A 26531-nucleotide genomic window follows, 5' to 3' on the forward strand; every position below is an offset into this window, starting at 1 on the left:
TCATGCTCTGTCATCCCCTTCTCCTCCTGCCTTCAATTTTTCCCAGCATCAGGGTCTTTTCCAATGAATCAGTTCTGTCTCTGCTTTTTAATATGCTGTCTAGGTTGGTCATAGCTTTTCTTCCAAGGAGCAAGTGTCTTTTAATTTCACAACTGCAGTCACCATCTGCAGTGATTTTGGAGCCCAAGAAGATAAAATCTGTCCCTGTTTCTATCGTTTCCCCATCTATTTGCCATGAAATGATGGGACTGGATGCCATGATCTTAGTTTTCTGAATGTTGAGTTTTAAGCCAGCTTTTTTCACTCTCCTCTTTCACTTTCATCAAGAGGCTCTTGATTTACTCTTCACTTTCTGCCATAAGGGTGGTGTCATCTGCATATCTGAAGTTATTTATATTTCTCCCAGCAATCTGATTCCAGCTTGTGCTTCATCCAGGCCGACATTTCTCATGATGTACTCTACATATAAGTTAAATAAGCAGAGTGACGATATACAGCCTTGTCGTGTATTCCTTGTCCAAATTCCATTCGCAATTTGGAACCAATCCATTGTCCCATGTCTGGTTCTGACTGTTGCTTCTTGACCTGCATACAGAGTTCTCAGGAGGCGGGTAAAGTGGTCTGGTATTCCCATCTCCTTAAGAATTTTCCACAGTTTGTTGTGTTCTACACAGTCAAAGGCTTTGGCGTAGTCAGAGTTCGAAAAAAACGTAGTCCACTGGAGAAGGGAATGGCAAACCACTTCAGTATTCTTGCCTTGAAAACCCCATGAACAGTATGAAAAGACAAAAAGATATAACACTGAAAAATGAACTCCCCAGGTCAATAGGTACCCAATATGCTACTGGAGAAGAGTGGAGAAATAACTCCAGAAAGACTGAAAGGACAGAGCCAAAGAGAAAACAGTGCCCAGTTGTGGTTGTGACTGGTGCCTGATAGGCTCTGAAAAGGAACAAGTTACAGCTCAGGTTAAAACATAGGTCATTATACTTGGAATACATAAAGGTAATATCAAGGATATTTGATCCGTACTGGGCTTGTTCATTCCACAAATACATTAGTATCTCCTCTCTGTTGCATACTATTTTAAGTGTCAGTAACACAGTAGTGAATATGATAGACAAGGTCCCCAGTTCTTTGGAGCTTATATTTCTAATGTGTAAATACTGACACTAAAGGAATAAGTAACACTTTATTTATTAAAGTGGTGGTTTTTATAGTAATGAGGTCTGTGATGAAAAGAGTATAATCAAGAGTGCTCAGAAGACGGTGCCAATATTTTGCTTCCTTATTTACAACAGAAAGTCATTTTTCCTGTAAATATAGCTTTCAGTTACGTTCTATTGAATTGTCTTTCCCTGCTATTTGATGACATTTCAGCCAGATCCCAGAGCTTTCTGGGTTTTTTTTTCCCCAAGTACTATTTAGAACCCTGTGCTTCCACTGTCGGTGGGGGTGGGGTGGGGGCTGGGTTTGACACCTGGTCAGAGAACTAAGATCCCATAAGACGAGTAATGTGGCCAAAAAAAAAGTACTGTTTAGTCTGAATTAAAATTTCATTCTTATAGCTAATCAAAGTAGCTGTTTTACTGGCTTTAGATCTTGGCTCTGGATTTGCAGAAAGGAAAAGGGAAGGGCATTTTCCTTAGGTTGGCTTGAGAAGGCCTCTCTGAGGTGACACTGACCCTAGACCTGAATGATCTGCTTTCTAGGCGAAGGTCTGAGGTGCGGTGGTGAGCTTGGAATATTTGAGTAACACCTTTAAAAGGGTGGTGTGGCTGGAACATAGTGAGAATTGCCAGTACTCAAATACATACTGTAGTTTTGTGGTTCTTTTGGTTAATGGGGATTGCAAATGTGGTTTCAGATCACATAACTGAGAGCAATAGTGGCTTGTAGATGTTATGGGAACCCACACATTCAAATAGCTAGCCTCATGATTTACACAAAAGCCCTAAAATATACTGATTTGTTTCCTTTTGAAAGTTATTAGAAGGCCATCATTGGATATAATCCACATTCAATACACTGGGAACTTTTTTTTTTGGCCACACTGCGTGGCATGCAGGATCTTAGTTCCCTGACCTGGGATCGAATCCATTGCCTTTTACAGTGGAAGCAGCGAGTCCTAACCACTGGACCGCCAAGGAATTCTAAACCAGGAACTTCAAAGAGAGAACAAATACAAACATTAAACAACTAAGCTCCTTGTATTGTGGTACAAATGTTACAGGCTTGAAGGAATACAGGTGACAAAAAATAATTGCTATCAGTTGTGTGAATGTTATTTCTTGTCTTGGTTACAACTTCTCCTTAACTTTTCTTATATTTTTGTCATCCATGAAGATGTAGCAAGAAGACCTATAGCAATAATAATTACATTCTTTGTTTCCTTCTAAATATACAATGTTTGATATCATCATAAAATGTTGTGATATTGTTTGCACAATTTGATGAGGGTATGTATGTTTTGTCTTATATGTTGTATTAGGATTTTAGGACATTTTCAGGGCAAACTAATAGGTCAGTGTTTGTATTATTTTATTGGAAAGTAAGTGAGTAATTTAAAAATGACTCTGTTGGGACTTCCCTGGTGATCCAGTGACTAAGACTGTGCTCCCAGTACAGGGGGCTTGAATTCAGTCCCTGGTTAGGGAACTAAATCCCATATGCTGCAGCTAAGAGTTTGCATGCTACCGCTAAGGGACCTGAATGCCACAACGAAGATGGAAGATCCTGTGTGCCGCCACTAAAAACCTGGCATAGCCAACTAGATTTTTGAAAATCTGACTCTGTTACTTTTAAAACATTTTGCAAGCCAGTGGGGTTTTCTGTTTTTGTTGTGTTTACTGAAGCATTCCTACTTCTTAGCATGATACAAATTTTATATTTGTGCATAAGCAGTTACACATCTACTCTTTGTTGGGATTAAATAACATGGGATTGTAGTTGAACTCATTGCTTGAAAAAGCAGTTGTGAATTTCAATGGGAGGCGTGCAGATTTTTAAAGCGATGATATATTCTAGACAGATCTATAAAGCATCTTTCATTTCTGACCTGTAACACCTCCACCCACTCCAGGGCACTACAAAAATTTATTTATTTTTTCTGTAATTTATTTTCTAATGCTTGTTTGTTTCTTTGAAACAACCAACAGGGCTAAAAATATGAGATTGTGGAACTTCATTGTCAATCTGTTTTAGAACTGATTATTCTACTAGGCAGTGTTTTTCAGGTAAAGCTGAATGTACGTAATGTGAGTCTGGGCAGCCAACATGCTGTATTAAGAGATCCTGATTCTTTGTACTGAGTAGAGCGGGGAAAGGGAGCTGAACCTTTGCTCCCCTGTTTTTCTTTTCATCTTTATTTTAGTGTTTTTATTCTCTGTGTTCTAATTGTGAGAAACTTTACACTGATTTTTCCCCCCCTTAGCCCTCAGGGAGAGATCTTAAGTAAAAAGCAGTTCAGTAGTAGATAAGTTTTTATCTTATTTAAAATAAAGAAGGGAGAACACAGGAAAAAAGAACATGAAGAATTATAACTTCAGCATTTGCTTTTATTGGACAACATCCAAAATGCATCACCACTTACAAACCTTCCAATTCAAATGAGTTATTCTCCTGCCATTTCTTCTGTGATCAGTGATCCCACCAGCCATTCATTAAAGTCACAGACACTGTACTAGCAAGTGAATTACTTGAGAACCTTTCATTTATGTGTCCCAGTGACTAGCATAATTCTTCTACAGTAGGCACTCAGATGTTTGTTGAATGAATTAAGTGTAATAATAAATGATAAAGAACCCCAATAAGTTCACACTCTTTAATTAGTAGTTATTTTTTCTTCCTTAAAATTAGTTGTTTGGGTTTTTAAAAATATAGGCATCATCAGAATTTGTGTAAAAAAATTTTTTTTTTGCCTCTAGAAGAAACCTAAAAGCCTTTTTTCTTTTTTTTGACTCCCCATTTATGGGTCAAAAGAAATATAAAAGATTTAAAGGGGAGCATAATGTCAAATTTTTCATTTCATTGGGAAAAAAATTTTAACTTTTTGGAAAATAGTGTCCTACTCCCCCAGCAGGTTTAAAGAGAAATATGTCTTTTATGTATTGATGCTTTCACCTTGTGGCTTCTAGATAATTGCCACTAAATTTTTATATTCATAGATTTTCTTTTCCCTTCAATTTATAAGCCTGATGAGATGAAGCCAAGGGCTGAATCTGACCCATAGTTTAGAAGTCCCACCAGTCCTCTTCCAGGAAGGATCCAGGGAATGTTTAAGAATGTGACAGAACTAAACTGCTTGGACTTGGCCCCTTGCTCTGCACTTCGTGCTTGTAACCTGAGGGAAGTGATCTGACCCAATCTCAGGTTGCAGTGTACAGTTTTCTCACCTCTAAGTGTCACCTAACACACAGGGTAGTTGTAAAAATTAAATGAATTAATATTTGTAAGTATTCAGAATCGAACACATGATTAGCAATCAGATATTTAAAGTAAAATGATCACAGTGATGGGAGTGATCTATATTGAAGTTAAATGATAGAGGGTAAAAATAGCTGAACTCATATTTTTTTCCACAGATCTTAAATGTTTGAGCTACCCATGGAAATGTAAAGGAGACTATTTGAAGGTAAAAGGAAATGCTCTTTTGTACGACATTTATCACAAATACAAGATTTATTGGCTTGTGTAGCCACATGCCTTATATTTGTTTTTTTATTTATTTGGTTGTGTGAGGTCTTAGTAGTGGCATGCGGGTTCTAGATCCCTGAGCAGGGATCAAGCCCAGGCCCCTGCAGTTGGGAGTATGGGGTCTTGGCTACTGGACCACCAGGGAAATTGTTTTCATTACAGTGTCAAGCATCGTATGTACTTTTACCTTTTTCTGTTTTTCTAACTCAGTCTAGTGCTCCTATTCTGATAATTCAGCTCCACTACAGTCTCCAACTCACTGATTCTACCTTATTGTTTAATGTCTTAAGTCTGTGGGTTTATAGTTTGCACCAAATTAGGAAACATTTTGGCCTTTATTTCTTCAAATATTCTCTGTACCCCAAGATTCTGGTTATATTAGGTGAGGACATTTGAGGTTCTCTCACTGCTCACTGATATTCTTTTCATTTTAAATTTTATTTATTTATTGAAGTATAGTTGGTTTACCATGTTGCTTTAGTTACAGGTGATTCAGTTATACACACACACACACACACATACTTTTTCAGATTCTTTTCCCTTATAGGTTACAAAATATTCAGTATAATTCCTTGTATTATAAAGTAGGTCCTTGTTGGTATCTGTTTTATTTATAGTAAGTATGTATATGTTAATCCCAGATTCCTAATTTATCCTCCCTGATACTTGTTTGAAAACATCTTTTGTTTTTGTGATGTTCACGCTTTCTACTATCTTCTTGTAAATGTGTGGAGTACGTGTATAATAGCTGGTTTAACATCACTGTCTACTGAAGCTGTCATCCATGTCATTTCTGGATCAGGTTCTGTGGTTTGGTTTTTCTCCTGATCGTGGGTTTATATTTCCCTGCTTCTTGTCTGCTTGATAATTTTTTTTTAACTTTTTTTTTTATATCGGAGTAGGTGGCTCAGTGGTAAAGAATCGCCTGCCAGTGCAGGAGAAACAAGAGATGCAGGTTCAGTCCCTGAGTTGGGAAGATCCCCTGGAGGAAGAAATGGCAACCCACTCCAGTATTCTTGCCTGGACAATTCCATGGACAGAGGAGCCTGGTAGGCTACAGTCCATGCATAGCCAGTTAATGATGTTGTGACAGTTATAGCAGCAAAGGGACTCAGCCATATATATACATGTATATATATACATATATACAACTCCCCTCCCATCCTGGCTGCTGAATAACATTGACCTGCTTAATTATTTTTGATTGGATTCCAGACATTGTGAGTTTTATGTTTTAGGAACTGGAGTTTTAAAATTTCCTTTAAATATTTTTAGGTTTGGCTATGACATAGTTAAGTTACTTGAAATCAGTTTGATCTTTCTAAAGCTTGCTTTTATTGATGAGTTTTGTTAGAGTGGGTCTGAACAACACTGAAGGTAGGGGTACATTGGTATCATTATAGATGGAGTAGTTTTCTGAAGACTGCTAGATAGCTGGCATGTTAAGGAGTGTTTCCACTCTAGCTGGTGGAAATGTGACCTATTACTAGGTCTGTGTGGACTCTGGTGATTGTTCTGTTTCTTTCAAACAGTTGTTTCCCCAGACTTTGATAGTTTTCTCACTCACACGTATGGGTCAATATTTAATAGTCAGAGGCTTGAAGGGACTCCTCTGCATATCTCCAGAGCTCCCTGTCTGTACGATTCCTTTTTTTGATACTCTGTGCCACACATTTTCATCACTTTGGCCTCCCCAAACTCTGAACTCTGTCTCCGAATCTTAGTAAAACCACCAGGCTCTTTGGGTTCCCTCTGGTTATGCTCAGTCCTGAAAACTCTACTCATAGGTAGCATGCTTGGGCATTTGTAGGGCTCACCCCCATTTGTGTACCTTTTCAGGAAATACTGTCCTGTACTGCCCTTTGGCTTTCCAGTCGTTTAGGCAGGAGGGGAAGTCTGGCACTTGTTATTGCATCCTGGTTGGAAGCACAGGTCTCTGTCTTTCATCATCTTGTCTTTTCTCTTCCCCTTACCTTCCCAGCCTAAGTTTTTTATTCAGTCATTATAATCACTCCCTGAAATACACTTTGACTCCTTTGCTCCTCTCCTGTTTCACTGGGGAAAACCACACCTGGGTTCAATCCATCTCTTCACCTTTCAGTGCCAGCCTCTATGCAGTTGAATGTTGCAGGAGAAAAAGATCCACACCTGCTACTTTCACTTTAAATGCATAACCACAAACTATAATAGAGCCCAATCACACTACACTTCCATAGTCGTTTATTCTTCCACTTTCCTAGATGTCTATTTCATATCTTTCCTGTCAAACCTTTGGCACCTCCCCCATCTTTCGAATGTGGTGCTGGAAAAGTCTAGAGAGTTCCTTGGACTGCAAGGAGATCAAAACTGTCAATCCTAAAGGAAACCAGCCCTGAATATTCATTGGAAGGACTGTTGCTGAAGCTGAAGCTCCAGTACTTTGACCACCTGCTGCAAAGAGCCAACTCATTGGAAAAGACCATGATGCTGGGAAAGATTGAAGGCAAAAGGCGAAGAGGGCTGCAGAGGATGAGATGGTTACATAGCATCACTGACTCAATGGACATGAATTTGAGCAAACTCAGGGAGATAGTAGAGGACAGAGGAGCCAGGCATGCTGCAGTCCATGGCATCCCAAACAGTCAGACACAGCTTAGTGACTGAACAATAAAAAGTCGGTTTACAGAATACTACCCTCTTTATTTTCTTGCCACCTCTCTGTTGCTTTCTTTTTCCTTTCCTAGTTCTTACTCTTCTGCCAACTCTTAATATTAAGTACATAAGGACTCAGGCCTGGTTCTTTATATTTACTCCCTTTGTGATCTCATCCAGTAGCAACTTTTAAAAACTTTCTGTTTTTAAATGTACTCTTGATGACTTTCAAATTTTTCTTTGCTGGCCTGATCTTTCTTTTAAATTCTATATTTACTTATTGAGCTGCCTAGTCAACATCTTCAAAAGACTGTTTGATAGACATGTCAAATGTAACTGTCTGACCTCCTGAGCTTTCCTTAAGCCTTTATATCTGCAGTCTTTTCCATTTCAGTTGATGGCAATGCCATATTTCTTGGACATGTCAAATCACAAAACTAAAACAGTTTACTAAGGAGTTTGATGTCCTTCAGTCAAAGGAAAATAATCAGTGGATTCGAGTTCCTAACAAGCAGTGGAGTACTCTTCCTGAAGGATTTTTATGGAGGAGCGAGTTTTATATAACATTAGAAGAGGCAATACAGAAACAAGGCATGATTGACTAGGAGGTCAGGGATTTCATTTTGAGGTAAGCTGGTGCTATTTTTTTAGATAAGGTTAGCTAGATAAAGCTGAGTTGAAGGATTGTGATTGGCATTATATTTTCTTGACTGTGAGATGTTTACCATGTGTGCAGGCTGATTTAGGTTTAGATTTTAGATGTGGTCTGGGCCAATAGGGTGGCCTCCCATTTTGTGGGTCCCAGTATACAAATTTATCAGACAAAAACCTGAGTCATGCTTTATTTCCTTCTCTCATCTCAGATACCTACGGTCAGGAAATCTTGTTACCACTACCTTTAAAACATACAAATCTAACTGCTACTCCCCACCTCCACTGCTGCCACCCTGGTCTGTATCACTGGTATTTCTAACTTTGCCTCCTATACACAGCTGTAACACTTGCCTCTTATAATGTATTCTCAACATAGCAATCAGGAGATTTAAAAATATAAATCAATTCGTGTCACTTCTTGCTCAGAATCTTTAATGGTTCCCCATCTCACTTACAATAGAAGCCAAACTTTTACAATGGCCTTCAAGACCCTATAAGATCCAGCTCTGTGTTGCTTCTCTGACCTCATCTACTCTCTCCTCTGTCCTTACTTTTCTCTACCTTGAATATATCAGACATGCTTCTACTGTGGGATCTTTGCCATGGTTGCTTTCTCTGCCTGGTAAATTCTTCTAGTTATCCCCCATCGGCTTCTCCATGACCCATCTGAGGGAATTAGTTGTGTTGTAAGAAATGAAGGATAGAGGGACTGGGTTTTGGCAAATGTTGAAATCCTGTTGGTGTAAAAGAGCCAGTGGGTGAGAGAATCCTAGACTTAATAGCTATTCTGAGTGTAATGAAAGAATTAAAGCAGAAGAGACTTGTAGCACATCAGTAAAGGTGAGGCAGCCCTTAGTTAGACCTCGGAAACATTCATAAATCAGAGTTCATAGTTTGAAGGTGTTTTTGCTTATTAATATCTTTCGTAGATAGTAGGTTTGGTGTCTGATGCTTGGCTATGATTTAATGATGTGCTCTTCAGTTTGACAGAGAATAGGTCAAGGAACTACTTGAGCATCATTTTTGGAATCTACTATAAAAGCTTGATAGGAAAATTCAATTATTTAATTCCTCCTTTAACTGAGTATTAGATGGAAATGTTTCTGTAGTTAATCTTGTATGTTTCATCAAATAGGAGACTGTTTCCTGTCTTTTTGCTGATAAATTTTCCTGTCATTTTGCCATCACTGATAGATTTCAGAGCCTAACCAGTGTTTAACCAGTGTTTATCTCAGATACCTGTTTAGTCTTCTGTACCTTTTTGATTTTTAATTGCAGGATTTGTACTATGTTTCATTTTATAAGTTGTCAGAATTGCCTATGGAAATAGACTTAGTTGACATTATAAAATACTCTCTTTTTAAGAGGGTATTATGACACCACCCTTATGGCAGAAAGTGAAGAGGAACTAAAAAGCCTCTTGATGAAAGTGAAAAAGGAGAGTGAAAAAGTTGGCTTAAAGCTCAACATTCAGAAAACAAGATCATGGCATCTGGTCCCATCACTTCATGGAAAATAGATGGGGAAACAGTGTCAGACTTTATTTTTCTGGGCTCCAAAATCACTGCAGATGGTGACTGCAGCCATGAAATTAAAAGACAGTTACTCCTAGGTAGGAAAGTTATGACCAACCTAGATAGCATATTGAAAAGCAGAGACATTACTTTGCCAACAAAGGTTCGTCTAGTCAAGGCTATGGTTTTTCCTGTGGTCATGTATAGATGTGAGAGTTGGACTGTGAGAAGGCTTAGCGCCGAAGAATTGATGCTTTTGAACTGTGGTGTTGGAGAAGACTCTTGAGAGTCCCTTGGACTGCAAGGAGATCCGACCAGTCCATTCTGAAGGAGATCAGCCCTGGGATTTCTTTGGAAGTAATGATGCTAAAGCTGAAACTCCAGTACTTCGGCCACCTCATGCAAAGAGTTGACTCGTTGGAAAAGACTCTGATGCTGGGAGGGATTGGGGGCAGGAGGAGAAGGGGATGACAGCTGATGAGATGGCTGGATGGCATCACTGACTCGATGGACGTGAGTCTGGGTGAACTCCGGGAGTTGGTGATGGACAGGGAGGCCTGGCATGCTGCGATTCATGGGGTCGCAAGAAGTCGGACACAACTGAGTGACTGAACTGAACTGAACTGATGAGTCTTCATGTCATAGTCAAGAAAAGATTTACATGTCCTTTCTGTGTTTCTTCCATATTTGTTTATTTGCCCACTCTTCCCTCAGAGGGAAGAGTAAATGAAGAAGATGGTTATAGGAAACTAGTAACAGGAAAAATGAAACCAGCCATAAGATTAGTACACAAAGTATATACCATAGGATCACAAACCTGACTGAATTTCTCATTAACCAGTACAAAGAAAAGCAAAGTTACCTGCATGATTCACTTAAGTCCATAAGGTAAAAACAAAGTAGTTGTTTAGGGAAGCACAGCTAATCCCAGTACTAATTTTTGAGTATCTCCTGGGTCTTTATAAGAAGATTGTTTTGTGATAAAAGTAGGTACCTGGGGTGAGACAGTACAGTTACTTTTAGGATCACCTGTGTAGATGTAAGAAGAAGTATCATTTGCTTTCACAAAAGTTAAATGTTGGTAGTTCTTAATCTTCTTGGGGTCATAGACTTTGTAATGTTTTTATGTAGTTTTATCATGAATTTGCTAAACATGTAAATTCTGAACTCAAGAGATTTCTGATCCAGCAAATCTGTAATAGGTTTTATAAATATTTGTGTAATTACCACTCTACATGATCCTGGTGTAGATTCTTGTTAGACCATATGTTTAAAAACTGCTTCTGAAATATAATTTCAGGGAGTTTGAAGATTCCATTCAGTACATGGATCTTATCTGACACAAGGGAGCAATATTCTCAACAAACATATAGTAAAATCAGTAGTGAAATTCATAAGGGTGTTTGGTGCTGCCATATTAGAAAATTAATGATTTTTGTTGAAATTTATTGATTAAACCAAGTCATATGGCCATCAGTTCAGTTCAGTTCAGTCACTCAGTCGTGTCCTACTCTTTGTGACCCCATGAATCGCAGCACGCTAGGCCTCCCTGTCCATCACCAACTCCCGGAGTTCACTCAGACTCATGTCCATCAAGTCAGTGATGCCATCCAGCCATCTCATCCTCTGTCGTCCCTTCTTCCTCCTGCTCCCAATCCCTCCCAGCATCAGAGTCTTTTCCAATGAGTCAACTCTTCGCATGAGGTGGCCAAAGTACTGGAGTTTCAGCTTTAGCATCAATCCCTCCAGAGAAATCCCAGGGCTGATCTCCTTCAGAATGGACTGGTTGGATCTCCTTGCAGTCCAAGGGACTCCCAAGAGTCTTCTCCAACACCACAGTTCAAAAGCATCAATTCTTCAGCACTCAGCTTTCTTCACAGTCCAACTCTCACATCCATACATGACCACTGGAAAAACCATAGCCATAGTTAACTTGCAAATGAAAAGTATTCATGACTAACACATATGGGGTGTCCCCCCCCCATTTTAATAATGAATTGATTTTTTTCCCCTTAGATTGAACCACTTTCACATTACTGGAATAAACATGTATGATTATGAGGTATTATTTTTTTGATATGCCACTTAATTTACTAATATTTTTAAGAATTTTACATCTATATTTTTAAATTAGATTGGTCTAGAATTACCATTTCTTGTTCTTGTCTCACAGTTTGGTATCAAGGTTTTGTAAGCATTATAAAATGAGATGAGTATCTTTCTGTTTTTTTCTTCCTTCCTCAGCTATCAGAGTTTATTTGGATTTTCAGTGTACTTTTTGTGAGGAGTTAGGGCACAGTCTCTAAACACAAGACCACCCTCACTTCTGACACAAGCTGCAAATTTGGGGGATTCCCAAAATACTGAGACTCAATAATTTGTTAGAGATATTCATAAATTTGTGAAAATAGTCAATAAGATCTTACTGAAAACTGCTCTGCTGATGGTTATGTTTATTAAGGGCCTTTTTTCAGCTAAAGGAAGAAACATATAGGCTCGTGTCCAGGAGGGTCAAAAACAGAGCTTCCCATGTCCTCGCTGGTATTGTCAGGTCTTCTCTCCTTCCCTCATTAAACGCAGGGCATACAAGTACTGCCAGTCAGAGAAGCTCACCCACACTTTGGTGTCCAAAATTTTTATTAAGGCTTCATCATGTAGGCATTGCTCATGTGGGTAATCTCAGTCTCCAGGTTGACCCCAAATCGCAAATGACCCCAAATCACAATGACCCCAAAATCTCATTGTTGGTATTTCTGGATTGACCAGCTCCCACCCTAAAACTATATAGGTTTACCAGTCCCCTCTCTAAATCACATTGTTAGATTATCCAGTATGACTCAAGGCCCCCAGGGACTCTCTTATCCCAACTTTCCCAGGACTCAGGGATACTGCTTACTAGAAGCCAAGGGCAAAGTCCAGACCTGCTCTTTGGAGAAGGCCAAATTCTTCACTATACCCTTTCATGTAACCTTTTTTTTTTTCTCTTATGGTGAGTTCTTCCTGTGATTCCTTGATACCAGATAAAGTTATAGGGATTCCATTATGGAAGTCTGACTCTTTTAAATTTCTCTGTTTGTCTCTTATGAGATAAAAATAACACACTTCTGATTTAACTGCCCTTCAACTACTCTGTCCTTTTTTTTTTTAGAATAAAGGTTCTCTTCAGTTTGAAGACAAATGGGATTTCATGCGTCCAATTGTTCTGAAGCTTTTACGCCAGGAATCTGTTACAAAACAGCAGTGGTTTGATCTGTTTTCGTAAGTAATCGGTTCATTCTAACTTTGTGCTAACATAAAGGAAATTTTGGTGGCTGTATTCAAATGGAATATTGGCTCCAGATTGGACTGCTTACCTGTTTGAAGTAATTACTGGTATTGAAAGTGAAAATGTTAGTCACTCAGTCGAGTTCAACTCTTTATGAGCTGTGGACTGTATCCCACCAGGCTCCTCTGTCCATGGATTTCCCAGGTAAGGATACTGGAGTGGGTTGCCATTTCCTTCTCCCAGGATCTTCCCAACCCAGGGATCAAACCTGCATTTCCTGCCTTGCAGGCAGATTCTTTACTGTCTGAGCCACCAGGGAAGCCCATTACTGGTATTGGGGTACCACCAATCACTGAACCATTCCTAGGCTTCCTTGATAGCTCAGCTGGCAAAGAATCCACCTGCAATGCAGGAGACCCGGTTCAGTTCCTGGTTTGGGAGGATCCCCTGGAGAAGGGAAAGGCTACCCACTCCAGTATTCTGGCCTGCAGAATTCCATGGACTGTATAGTCCATGGGGTTGCAAAGAGTCAGACTCGACTAAGCGACTTTCATTCATTAATATTTCATTGTATTTATGAACCACAACTTCTTTATTCATTTATCTGTCAGTGGACACATCTAGGTTGCTTCTGTTTCCTAGCTAATGTAAATAGTGCTGCTTTGAAGGTTGGGGTACATGTGTCCTTTTGAATTACTGTTTTCTCAGGGTATATACCCAGAGTGGGGTGGCTGGGTCATTTGGTGGTGGTTTTATTCCTAGTTTTTAAAGGAATCTCCATACTGTTTTTCATCATGGTTATATCAATTTATATTCCCACAAACAGTGTAAGAGGGTTTCCTTCTCTCCACATCCTCTCCAGCACTTATTCTTTGTAGATTTTTTTTGATGATGGCCATTCTGACTTATATGAGATAGTGCCTCATTGTAATTTAATTTGCATTTCTCTAATAATGAGAGATGTTGAGTATCTTTTCATGTATTTGTTGGCTGTCTGTGTGTCGTCTTTGGAGAAATGTCTGTTTTGATCTTCCACCCATTTTTTTGATTAGGTTGTTTGTTTTTCTGATGTTGGCTATGTGAACTACTTGTATATTTGGGGGATTAAGCTTTTGACAGTTGCTTCTTTTTTGATTATTTTCTCCCATTCTGAGGGTTGTCTTTTCATCTTGTTTAAAGTTTCCTTTGCTGTGCAAAAGCTTTTAAATTTAATTAGGTCCCATTTCTTTATTTTTGTTTTTTTTTTTTTCACTACTCTAGGAGGTGGGTCAAAGAGGGTCTTTCTGGGGTTTATGTCCAAGAATGTTTTGCCTGTATTTTCCTCTAAGAGTTTTGTAGTTTCTGGCCTTACATTTAGGTCTTTAATCTATCTTGAGTTTATTTTTGTGTATGGTATTAAGAAGTGTTCTAATTTCATTCTTTTACTCATAGCTGTCCAGGTTTCCCAGCACTACTTATTGAAATGGTTGTCTTTTCTCCATTGCCCTCTTTGTCAAAGATAAGGTGTCCATAGATTTGTGGGTTTATCTCTGGGCTTTCTATCTTGTTCCATTGGTCTATATTTCTGTTTTTGTACCAGTACCATACTGTCTTGATTACTGCAGCTTTGTAGCATAGTCTGAAGTCAGGTAGGTTGAGTTCTTCCAGTTTCATTTTTCTTTCTTGATTGCATTGGCTATTTGGGGTCTTTGGTATTTCCATACAAATTGTAAAGTTTTTTGTTCTAGTTCTGTGAAAAATGCCATTGGTAATTTGATAGGGATTGCACTGAATCTGTAGATTGCTTTAGGTAGTATAGTAATTTTCACAATATTGATTCATCCAGTCCAACTTTGTATCCTCTTTTATTTGTTTCATCAGTGTTCTATAATTTTCTACATACTGGTCTTTTGTGTCTTTAGACAGGTTTACTCCTAGGTATTTTATTTTTGTTTTAGTGGTGAGTGGGATTGTTCCCTCCATTTCACTTGCTGATTTTTCACTGTTAGTGTGTAGGAATGCAAGGGATTTCTGTGTATTGATTTTGTATCCTGTGACTTTACTAAATTCACTGATGAGCTCCAGTAATTTTCTGAGGGTATCTTTAGGGTTTTCTATGTGTGAATATCATGTCATCTGCAGACAGTGAGAGTTTTAGGACTTCTTTTCCATTCTTGATTCCTTTTATTTCTTTTTCTTCTCTGATTGCCATGGCTAGGACTTCCAAAACTGTGTTGAAATAATAGTGGCAAGTGTTATCTTGTTCCTGATCTTAGAGGAAATGCTTTCAGTTTTTCACCATTAAGAAAAATGTTTGTTGTGGGTTTGTCATATATGACCTTTCTTATGTTGATAGGTTCCTGCTATGCCCATTTTCTACAGAGGTTGTCATCAGAAATCGGTGTTGAATTTTTTCAAAAGCCTTTTCTGTATCTATTGAGATTATCATATGATTTTTATCTTTTACTTTGTTAATGTGGTGTAACACCAAAAAAAGATGTCCTTTTCATCATAGGGGGCTGGAATGCAAAAGTAGGAAGTCAAGAGATACGTGAAGTAGCAGTCAAGTTTGGCCATGGAGTACAAAATGAAGCAGGGCAAAGGTTAACAGTTCTGCCAAGAGAACACCCTGGTTATAGTATACACCCTTGTCCAACAACACAAGAGACAGCTCTGCATGTGAACATCACCAGATGGTAAATACTAGAATCAGATGAATTATATTCTTTGTAACCAAAGATGGAGAAACGCTATACAGTCAGCAAAAACAAGACCTGAGGCTGACTGTGGCTCAGATCATCACTTCCTTATTGCAAAATTTAGACTTAAATTGAAATAGGGAAAACCACTAGGCCATTCAGGTATGACCTAAATCAAATCCTTTATGATTATACAGTGGAAGTGACAAATAGATTCAAGGGATTAGATCTGATAAATGCCTGAAGAACCATGGACAGAAATGTGTAAAATTATACAGGAGTTAGTGATCAGAAACATCCTCAAGAAAAAGAAATGCAGCAAGGCAAAATGGTTGCCTGAGGAGGCCTTACAAATAGCTGAGAAAAGAAGAAAAAGAACGGCAAAGGAGAAAAGGAAAGATACACCCATGTGAATGCAGAGTTCCAAAGAATAGCAAGGAAAGATAAGATGCCTTCTTAGGTGAACAATGCAAGGAAATAGAGGAAAACAATGGGAAGAAGAGAGGAAGAATGGGGAAGACTAGTGATCTCTTCAAGAAAATTAGAGATACCAAGGGAACATTTCATGCAAAGATGGGCACAGTAAAGGACAGAAAACGTGAGGCCCTAACAGAAGCAGAAAAGATTAAGAAGAGGTGGCAAGAATACACAGAACTATACAAAAAGGCCCTGGATAACCACAATGGTGTGATCACTCACTTAGAGCCAGACATCCTGGAGTGTTAACTCAAATGGGGCTTCAGAAGCATTACTATGAACAAAGCTAGTGGAGGTGATGAAATTCCAGCTGAGCTATTTCAGATCCTAAAAGATGATGCTGTTAAAGTGCTGCACTCAGTGTGCCAGCAAATTTGGAAAACTCAGCAGTGGTCACGGTATTGAAAAATGTTAGTCTTCATTTCAGTCCCAAAAAAAGGCAATGCCAAAGAATGTTTAGACTACTGCATAATAGCACTCATTTCACATGCTAGCAAGGTAATGCTCAAAATCCTTTAAGCTAGGCTTTAACGGTACATGAACTGAGAACTTGCAGATGTGCAAGCTGGATTTAGAAAAGGCAGAGGAACCAGAGATCAAATTGCCAACATCCACTGGATCATAGAGAAGGCAAGGGAATTCCAAAAAACATCTACTCTCTGCTTTGTTGATGATGCTAAAGCCTTTGTGTAGATCACAACAAACTGTGGAAAATTCTGAGAGATGGGAATACCAGACCACCTAACCTGCCTCCTGAGAAACCTGTATGCAGGCCAAGAAGCAGCAGTTAGAACCGGACATGAACAATGGACTGGTTCAAAATTGGGAAATGAGTACTTCAAGGCTGTATATTGTCACCCTGATTCTTTAACTTAATGCTCAAACTACCGCACAATTGCACTCATCTCACACACTAGTAAAGTAATGCTCAAAATTCCCCAAGCCAGGCTTCAGCAATATGTGAACTGTGAACTTCCAAATGTTCCAGCTGGTTTTAGAAAAGGCAGACGAAACAGAGACCAAATTGCCAACATCTGCTGGATCATGGAAAAAGCAAGAGAGTTCCAGAAAAACATCTATTTCTGCTTTATTGACTATGCCAAAGCCTTTGACTGTGTGGATCACAATAAACTGTGGAAAATTCTTCAAGAGATGGGAATACCAGACCACCTGATCTGCCTCTTGAGAAATCTGTATGCAGGTCAGGAAGCAACAGTTAGAACTGGACATGGAACAACAGACTGGTTCCAAATAGGAAAACGAGTACGTCAAGGCTGTATATTGTCACCCTGCTTATTTAACTTTTATGCAGAGTACATCATGAGAAACACTGGGCTGGAAGAAGCACAAGCTGGAATCAAGATTGCTGGGAGAAATATCAATAATCTGAGATATGCAGATGACACCACCCTTATGGCAGAAAGTGAAGAGGAACTAAAAAGCCTCTTGATGAAGGTGAAAGGGGAGAGTGAAAAAGTTGGCTTAAAGCTCAACATTCAGAAAACGAAGATCATGGCATCTGGTCCCATCACTTCATGGAAAATAGATGGGGAAACAGTGGAAACAGTGTCAGACTTTATTTTTCTGGGCTCCAAAATCACTGCAGATGGTGACTGCAGCCATGAAATTAAAAGACCCTTACTCCTTGGAAGGAAAGTTATGACCAACCTAGATAGCATATTGAAAAGCAGAGATATTACTTTGCCAACAAAGGTCCGTCTAGTCAAGGCTATGGTTTTTCCTGTGGTCATGTATGGATGTGAGAGTTGCACTGTGAAGAAGGCTGAGCGCTGAAGAATTGATGCTTTTGAACTGTGGTGTTGGAGAAGACTCTTGAGAGTCCCTGGAACTGCAAGGACATCCAACCAGTCCATTCTGAAGGAGATCAACCCTGGGATTTCTTTGGAGGGAATGATGCTAAAGCTGCAGTACTTTGGCCACCTCATGCGAAGAGTTGACTCACTGGAAAAGACTCTGATGCTCGGAGGGATTGGGGGCAGGAGGAGAAGGGGACAACAGAGGATGAGATGGCTGGATGGCATCCCTGACTCGATGGACGTGAGTCTGAGTGAACTCCGGGAGTGGTGATGGACAGGGAGGCCTGGCGTGCTGTGATTCACGGGGTCGCTAAGAGTCGGACACAACTGAGCAACTGAACTGAACTGTAGAGTACATCGTGTGAAATGTTGGGCTGGGAGAATCACAAGCTGGAATCAAGACTGCCAGGAAAAAGATCAATAACCTCACATATGCAGATGACATCACCCTAATGGCAGAAAGTAAAGAGGAACTAAAGAGCCTCTTGATGAAGGTGAAAAAGGAGAGTGAAAAAGTTGGCTTAAAACTCAACATTTAGAAAACTAAGATCGTGGCATTTGGTCCCATTACTTCATGACAAATAGATGGGATAGAATGTGGAAATAGTGACAGACTTTATTTTCTTGGGCTCCAAAATCACTGTGTACAGTGACTGCAGCCATAAAATTAAAAGATGCTTGGTCCTTGAAAGAAATGTTGTGACAAACCTAGATAGCGTATTAAAGAGCAGAGACATTACTTTGCTGACAAAGGTCTGTATAGTCAAAGGTATGGTTTTTCCTATAGTTATATATGAATGTGAGAGTGCGACCATAAAGAATGCTGAGTGTGGAAGAATTGATGCTTTCAAATTGTGGTGCTGGAAGAAGACCCTTGGGAGTCCCTTGGATAGCAAGGAGATCAAAGTAGTTATTCCTAAAGAAAGATTCATTGGAAGGACTGGTGCTGAAGCTCCAATACTTTGGCCTCTTAATGCAAAGAGCCAACTCATTGGGAAAAAAACTCTGATGCTGGGAAAGATTGAGAGCAGGAAAAGGGGATGACAGAGGATAAGATGGTTTAATGGCATCACTGACTCAGTGGAAATGAGTGTTAGCAAGCTCTGGAAGATAGTGAAGGACAAGGAAGCCTGGCGTGCTGCAGTCCTTGTCGTCACAAAGAGTTGGACATGACTGATAGACTGAACAACAACAACAGATCACTTTAATTTATGTATATTGAAGAATCCTTGCATGCTTGGGATAAATCCCACTTGATCATGGTATGTGATCCTTTTGACATGTTATTGGATGCATTTGTTAGTGTTTTGTTGAGGATATTTGCATATGTAAATCAGTGATACTGACCCGTAATATTGTGTGTGTTGTAGACTAAAAAAAATACAAGCAACCTGACTGTTGAGAATTAGGTTTTGTTTGGTGGAAATGTTAGGATGGTGGGAGACATCATCTCAAGTGACCCCAAGAAAGTTGACTCAGAGGAGGTGGGGGAGGAGCCAGGCTGTGTATAAGTTTGTAGCAAGGGGCAGGTAATCTGAATATTAAAAGATTACTGTTAATTAAGAGAAAACTAAATTTATCACATTAAGAGATTTAGCGATCTTCTATGTATGGGAAAATACAAGCGTCTGGGCTTGCTAAAATCATTTCTTTCATATGCATCTAGGTATTTGGGGCCAATCCTGCTTCCTTTATTGTTCACATACCAATTCCTTGTTTATGGTAAGAAATAGCATATGTGGTGGATGGCTGCCTCTCATGTTCCCTCAGCTCCTTAGTGCTCACAGGGGAGGAAGTAGCTGATAGCTTCCAAATAGCTGGCTTTGTTTCACCTGGACTCAGAAATCTGTATTTGGGAAAGGCTTGTGTATTGGTAGAAAGATAGTTGTTATTTGTTCTCTAAACATTTGATGGAATTCACCTGTGAAGCCATCTGCTGCTGCTGCTAAGTTGGTTCAGTCGCGTCCGACTCTGTGTGACCCCAAAGACAGCAGCCTACCAGGCCCCCCTGTCCCTGGGATTCTCCAGGCAAGGATACTGGAGTGGGTTGCCATTTCCTTCTCCAATGCGTGAAAGTGAAAAGTGAAAGTGAAGTCGCTCAGTTGTGTCCGATCCTCAGCGACCCCATGGACTGCAGCCTTCCAGGCTCCTCCATCCATGGGATTTTCCAAGCAGGAGTACTGGACTGCGGTGCCATTGCCTTCTCCCATGAAGCCATGTAGCCCTGGACTTTGGTTTTTGGGGAAATTTTTTGCTCACAAGTTTGATTTCAGTGCTGTACCTATTTTCAGTTGGTCTGTACATATTTTCAGTTTCTTCTTGATTAAGTCTTAGAAGGATATACTTTTTTAAGAGGTTGTCCATTTTATAGGTGTATACAATGTTGCTCATAGTAGTCTCTCAATGATCCTTTGTATTTCTGCATTGTGTGTTGTAACATCTCCTGTTTCATTTCTAATTTTATTGATTTGAGTCTTCTCCCTTTTTTTCTTAAGGAGGCTGGTTAATGGTTTGTCAATTTTCTTGAAAATTTTTCTTGAATTTTGAAAACTTTCTTGAAAACTTTTCTTTGAAAAGTTTATCTTTTCAAAGAAGCAGGTTTTAGTTTTATTGATCTTTGCTATTGTTTCCTTCAAAGGCATAAATTTGCCTAGTTAAAATTAATTCCTCCTAACCATGACATTTGTCTTAGAAAAACAGCTGTCTTTCTCCCTCAGTTTCTGTTGTCTGTTGTATTGTTTAGTCACTAAGTTGTGTCTGACTCTTTTGGGACCCCATGGACTATTGCCCCTCAGGCAAAAACTTTGGAGTGGTTTGCCATTTCTTTCTCCAGGAAATCTTACCTACCCAGGGATGGAACCCACATCTCCTGCATTGGCAGGCGGATTCTTTACCACTGAGCCACCAGGGAAGCCCTGAACGCTTTTTACATGCCTGAGGCGTTGAGTCAAGTAAAGTACAACTGTGGCCATAAAGTTCAATTTGACCTGAAAATTTTTCAGGGTTGAAGGTAGTGTCGTGATAGTCAGGGTACACATGAAAAGAAATACAGTTTCAGAGGATCCACATGGTACCCCTGGAAAGAAAAAGTTTGCATTTCTGGGTACTCCAGGCAAGACATAAATTAGATATTGGATTGGCCGAAAATTCCCTCAGTTTTTAAAGTAAAAATTGTTGTTGTTCAGTCACTTAGTCATATCCAACTCTTTATGACCCCATCGACTGCAGCACGCCAGATTTCCCTGTCCTTCACCATCTCCCAGAGCTTGCTTAAACTCATGTCCATTGAGTCAGTGATCCCATCCAACCATTTTGTCCTCTGTCGTCCTCTTCTTCTCCTGCCTTTAGTCTTCCCCAGCATCAGGGTCTTTTCTAATGAGTCAGCTCTTCGCATCAGGTGGCCAAAGTATTGGAGCTTCAGCTTCAGCATCAACCCTTCCAGTGAATATTCAGGACTGGTTTCCGTTAGGATTCACTGGTTGGATCTCCTTGCATTCCAAGGGGCTCTCAAGAGTCTTCTCCAACACCTCAGTTCAAAAGCATCAATTTTTCTTCAGTGCTCAGCCTTCTTTATGGTCCAGCTCTCACAACCATACATGACTAATGGAAAAAACCATAGCTTTGATTAGATGGACCTTTGTTGGAAAAGTAATGTCTCTGCTTTTTAATACACTGTCTGGGTTTGTCATAACTTTTCTTTCAAGGAGCAAGCATCATTAAACTTCATGGCTGTAGTTATCATCTGCAGTGATTTTGGAGCCCAAGAAAATAGTCTGTCACTGTTTCCATTTTTTCCCCCATCTATTTGCCATGAAGTGATGGGACCAGATGCCATGATTTTAGCTATTTGAATGTTGAATTTTAAGCCAGGTTTTTTCACTCTCCTCTTTTACTTTATCAAAGAGCACTTTAGTTCCTCTTCACTTTCTGCCGTAAGGGTGATGTCATCTGCATATCTGAGATTTCTGATATTTCTCCCAGCAATCTTGATTCCAGGTTGTGCTTCATCCAGCCCGGCATTTTGCATGATGTACTCTGCATATAAGTTAAATAAGCAGGGTGACAATGTATAGCCTTGAAGTACCCTTTTCCCAATTTTGAACCAGTTCATTGTTCCATGTCCGGTTCTAACTGTTGCTCCTTGATCTGCATACAGATATTTCAGGAAGCAGGTAAGGTGGTCTGGTATTCCCATCTCTTGAAGAATTTTCCACAGTCTGTTATGATCCACACAGTCAAAAGCGTTAGTATATCCATGAAGCAGAAAGTATATGTTTTTGTGGAATTCTCTTTCTTTTTCTATGATCTGACAGATGTTGGCAATTTGATCTCTGGTTCCTCTGTCTTTTCTAAATCCAGCTTGAACATCTGCAGGTTCCTGGTTCACGTACTGTTGAAGCTTATCTTGAAGAATTTTGAGCATTACTTTGCTAGTGTGTTGAGATGAGTGCAACTATGCAGTAGTTTGAGCATTCTTTAGCATTGCCTTTCTTTGGGATTGGAATGAAAACTGACCTTTTCCTGTAAAAATAAGAAAAGTATAAGTAAAAATAGAAGACATATTTTTCATTTCTGCCAAGAGCTTTATTGAACATCATATTCATTGTTTTGTTCTACTACCTTTTGCCATTTTTTGGGCAACATCATAATTCCATCCTTTTTGAGCAAAGAACTTTTGCAGGTGCCTTTCACAGTCTCCTAGGGAATTGAAATTTTTTTCATTAAAATTTTGTAAAGACCAAAATAAATGCACTTCCAAAGGTGCGATATCTGGTGTATATGGTGGATGAATCAGACCTTCCCAGCCAAGCTGTAACAGTTTTTGCCTGGTCATCAAAGGAACATGCGGTTTTGTGTCATCCTGAGGGAATATTGTGCATCTTCTGTTGACTAATTAAGGATACTTTAAGTTGAGTGCTGCTTCCAGTTGATTTTATTGGGATCAGTACTTGTTGGACTAATCATTTGTTTTTTTGGAAGGAGCTCATAAGACAGGATTCCCTCCCTCAGCAAACCACTTTGACATGTTGGATCAGTCACAGCACTTTGTCCATATAATGCACAAGTCATTTTTTTTCATTTTGTGTTTTAACTTTCTTAAAATAATAAAACATAGTATCCTGAAAATGTAGCTTTTTTCCTTCCATCTTCAATATTAAAATGGGTACACGAAAATTCACCAGTTTTGGTGAAATTTTAAAAAAAATCCCTGCTGATATGACAGCTGTCACAAAATTGTTTCAAATGAAGTTAAAGACAACTAAGCACTACTTAAGCCATCTTACAGAAAAGATGGAACGAATCTTTTGGCCAACTCGATAGTGTAAGCTAACAGGCCCCCTCAGTATGTCATCCCATGGGATCATTCACTTTAGCATTCTAAATTTAGTCTGTTTAATTTAGTTCATGACTTGTTCAGATGGACTGCCTGAAGGCAATTAGTTCCAATCAGTTTCTTTATCCATGACACCTTCTCATTGGTTTCATAGTGTGGACATCGTTTAGAGGTGTTCATTGTGAAAGGTGTAGCAATTGGAGCTGCTTCCTGCTATCTCAGAGCACTGGTAGGTATGATTGAAACATGGCATTCAGTTTGAATTGAAAGGACTCACAGGAGTGTGGGAAGCCAACCCCCAGAGTTTTCCTTCAGGAAGAAGGGAAAGATTTCAAGAATACTTACAAAAAGCAAACATCAATGTCCTCCTCTCTGTACTTCACCAGGTGCTGTGTTTTATTTTTTTCTCTCTTGTAGAATCTGTGTGTCCCATTCAGCAATGAAGACTGTTCATTTTTCCCCCAATCACCCAGACCTGGAGGATGAACAGAAACATTTTTACAAAAAAAAATTTTTTATACAACTTAACTAGAAAGATATGTGATTTGGGATTAGTCTGTATGAAATCAAAAATTTTCCAAATAAGTTTATGTCACCTCCTATACCTTTTTTGTCCTGATTATTTACCTAGTGCAGTGTGTGTATTATGCTGGCTAAGTCACTTCACTTGTGTTCAGATTCTTTGCAACTCAGTGACTGAGGCCTGCCAGGTTTCTCTGTTCATGGGATTCTCTAGGCAAGAATACTGGAGTGGGTTGCCATTTCCTTCTCCAGGGGATCTTCCTGACCCAGGGATCGAACCCAGGTCTCTTACATCTCCTGCATTGGCAAGTGTTTTCTTTACCACTAGTGCCACCTGGGAAAAGATCAGTTCCTTTCTGGAGATAGCTGTGGTTAATAATGAAGCTGCCTTAATAAGTGTGTGTGTGCAAGGAATGGTAAGGTGAATGTGAGGGAAATAAAATCAAGTTATTAATTCATTCTTGAAAGCTGCAGCTAATCCAGAAAGCTGGATACAAGTCCATAGCAGTGAGACTTCCCTGAAAAGGAATCGTGACTCCAGTCTGTAACAAGTGAGTAGAGTGCATTCTCCCAACTTACAACTTTTGGCAGTAGTCATAAGTTAGGAATGTACTTTAGGCCTGTGTAACTGACAGCTTGATGGAGATGGCCCTGTCATAGAATGAGCCCTTTCCTATGGGCATCTGCAAGTGATTCAGATGGTCTAGCCAGAATCCATGATGTTTTCAATTTAGGCTTCAGAGAGGGTGTCTTAAATCTTCTACAGTCCTTAAGTCAAAGCCCTGTTCACTGAGCATATGCTTGCTTTAGTTCAGCACAGCTTGTGTTGAGGTTTAAATAGCCAGTATCAGACTATTGTCAGTTTTTAGCTTAGAGTCAGAGCCAAGTAATTAGGATTTGTGAATTCAGGATTCTGAAAAAGCCAGTGACTTTTCTTCAGCAGTGGCCAAGCCAAGATGCGGCAGAGCAGATAGTTATGTTCTAAGTCCAAGTGACAAGCAAGACTTTCCTATTCCCTTTTCATTTTCTTAGTCTCAGAGTTCAAATTAATCACTCAAAAGTAATGCATATCGTGCTGGAAAATCATCAGCCTTTCCGGATTAGATATCTGACTTCACAAGAGCTCAGTAACAACTAAAAACTGCTTTTTAAAACTCCAAAGGTGTATTTCTGCTTGGAAATTTCCTTTGTTTACATGTCTCCCTTTTCTCTGAGATGGCAATAAATAAAAATAATATTGGTTTGGCCAGAAGTTCGTTTGGTTTTTCTATAAGGTTTTGCCAACAAATGTCCGTCTAGTCAAGGCTATGGTTTTTCCTGTGGTCATGTATGGATGTGAGAGTTGGTCTGTGAAGAAAGCTGAGTGCCAAAGAATTGATGCTTTTGAACTGTGGTGTTGGAGAAGACTCTTGAGAGTCCCTGGGACTGCAAGGAGATCCAACCAGTCCATTCTGAAGGAGATCAGCCCTGGGATTTCTTTGGAGGGAATGATGCTAAAGCTGAAACTGCAGTACTTTGGCCACCTCATGCGAAGAGTTGACTCATTGGAAAAGACTCTGATGCTGAGAGGGATTGGGGGCAGGAGGAGAAGAGGATGACAGAGGATGAGATGGCTGGATGGCATCACTGACTCGATGGACGTGAGTCTGAATGAACTCCGGGAGTTGGTGATGGACAGGGAGGCCTAGCGTGCTGCTATTCATGGGGTCGCAAAGAGTCGGACCCGACTGAGCGACTGAACTGAACTGAATGTCATTTGAAACAATTTTGTTAAGATTGTATTATAACAGCTGTCATTATCAGTGTGCATTTTAAAACACACTTATCAAAATTGATGAATTTTTATATATCCATTTTATTATTGAAGAAGAAGAAAAAAACAACATTTTTGGCATATTGTGCTTTATTATTTCAAGAAATGTAAAAATGCAACTGAAACCCTAAAAAGGATTTGTGCATTATATTGAGAAGGTTTTGTGACTGATCCAACATGTCAGAAGTGGCTGGCAAAGTTTCATGCTGGAGATTTCTCCCTGGATGATGGTCCATGCTTGGGTAGGCCAGTTGAAGTTGATAGTACTCCAATCAAGACATTAATTGAGAACAGTCATGCTGTATGATGACGGAGATAGCTGACATACTCAGAATACCCAAATGAAGCATTGAAAATCATTTGCCCCAGCTTGGTTTATGTTAATAACTTTGATGTTTGGGTTCCACATAAGTTGAGCAAAAAAACCTTTTTTTTTTTAAACCATATTTCCACATGGAATTCTCTACTTAAATGTAACAAAAATGTTCCATTTTTAAAACAAACTGTGATGGGCAATGAAAAGTAAATAGTGTACAATAATGTGGAATGGAAGAGATCATGGGGCGAAAGAAATAAACCACCACCAACCACACCAAAGGCAGATCTTCATCCAAGAAGGTGATTTTGTATATATGGTGAGATTGGAAGAGAGTTTTCTATTATGAGCTCCTTCAGGAAAACCAAATGATTTAATTCCAACAGGTATTGCTCCCAATGAGACTAAAAAGCAGCACTTTATGAAAAGCATTCAGAATTAGTCAACAGAGAACTGATAATCTTCCATCAGTATAATGCAAGGCAGCATGCTTGATGACTGAACAAAAATTGTTACAGCTTGGCTGAAAAGTTCAGATTCATCTGCCGTATTCATCAGACATTGCACCTGTGGATGTCCATTTATTTTGTTGTTTTTGTTTTCTGCTGTGCCATGTAGCTTGTGGGATCTTAGTTTCCTGACCAGGGACTGAACCCTGGCCCTCTGCTGCTGCTGCTTCTAAGTCACTTCAGTCATGTCCGACTCTGTGCGACCCCATAGACGGCAGCCCACCAGGCTCCCCTGTCCCTGGGATTCTCCAGGCAAGAACACTGGAGTGGGTTGCCATTTCCTCCTCCAGTGCATGAAAGTGAAG

The 26531-nt window shown here is 39.5% G+C and overlaps 1 protein-coding gene across 18 annotated transcripts in view; it reads left to right on the plus strand.

Annotated features, from left to right (window-relative positions):
- CUL5 (cullin 5) overlaps positions 1-26531 on the plus strand; it is a 126885-nt gene that overhangs the window by 7322 nt on the left and 93032 nt on the right. For 8 of the 18 annotated variants that reach the window (XM_086339072.1, XM_086339060.1, XM_086339065.1 and 5 more), the window contains exon 2: positions 12643-12752. The exons of 3 other annotated variants lie outside the window; for them this stretch is intronic. Coding sequence is in view for 3 of the 15 variants with exons in the window: in XM_086339060.1 (XP_086195186.1) it covers positions 12643-12752 (110 nt within the window). In the remaining 12 variants the exon portion in view is untranslated. Of the gene's footprint in view, positions 1-4583; positions 4634-12642; positions 12753-26531 lie in introns of all 18 variants that reach the window. 7 more of the 18 variants (XM_086339073.1, XM_086339061.1, XM_086339066.1 and 4 more) reach the window with 1 other exon arrangement.

This window comes from Bos grunniens, chromosome 15 (genome assembly GCF_055505025.1).
Source record: "Bos grunniens cultivar Pamir isolate PY7600 chromosome 15, Bosgru_T2T1.0, whole genome shotgun sequence".
NCBI lineage: Eukaryota > Metazoa > Chordata > Mammalia > Artiodactyla > Bovidae > Bos > Bos grunniens.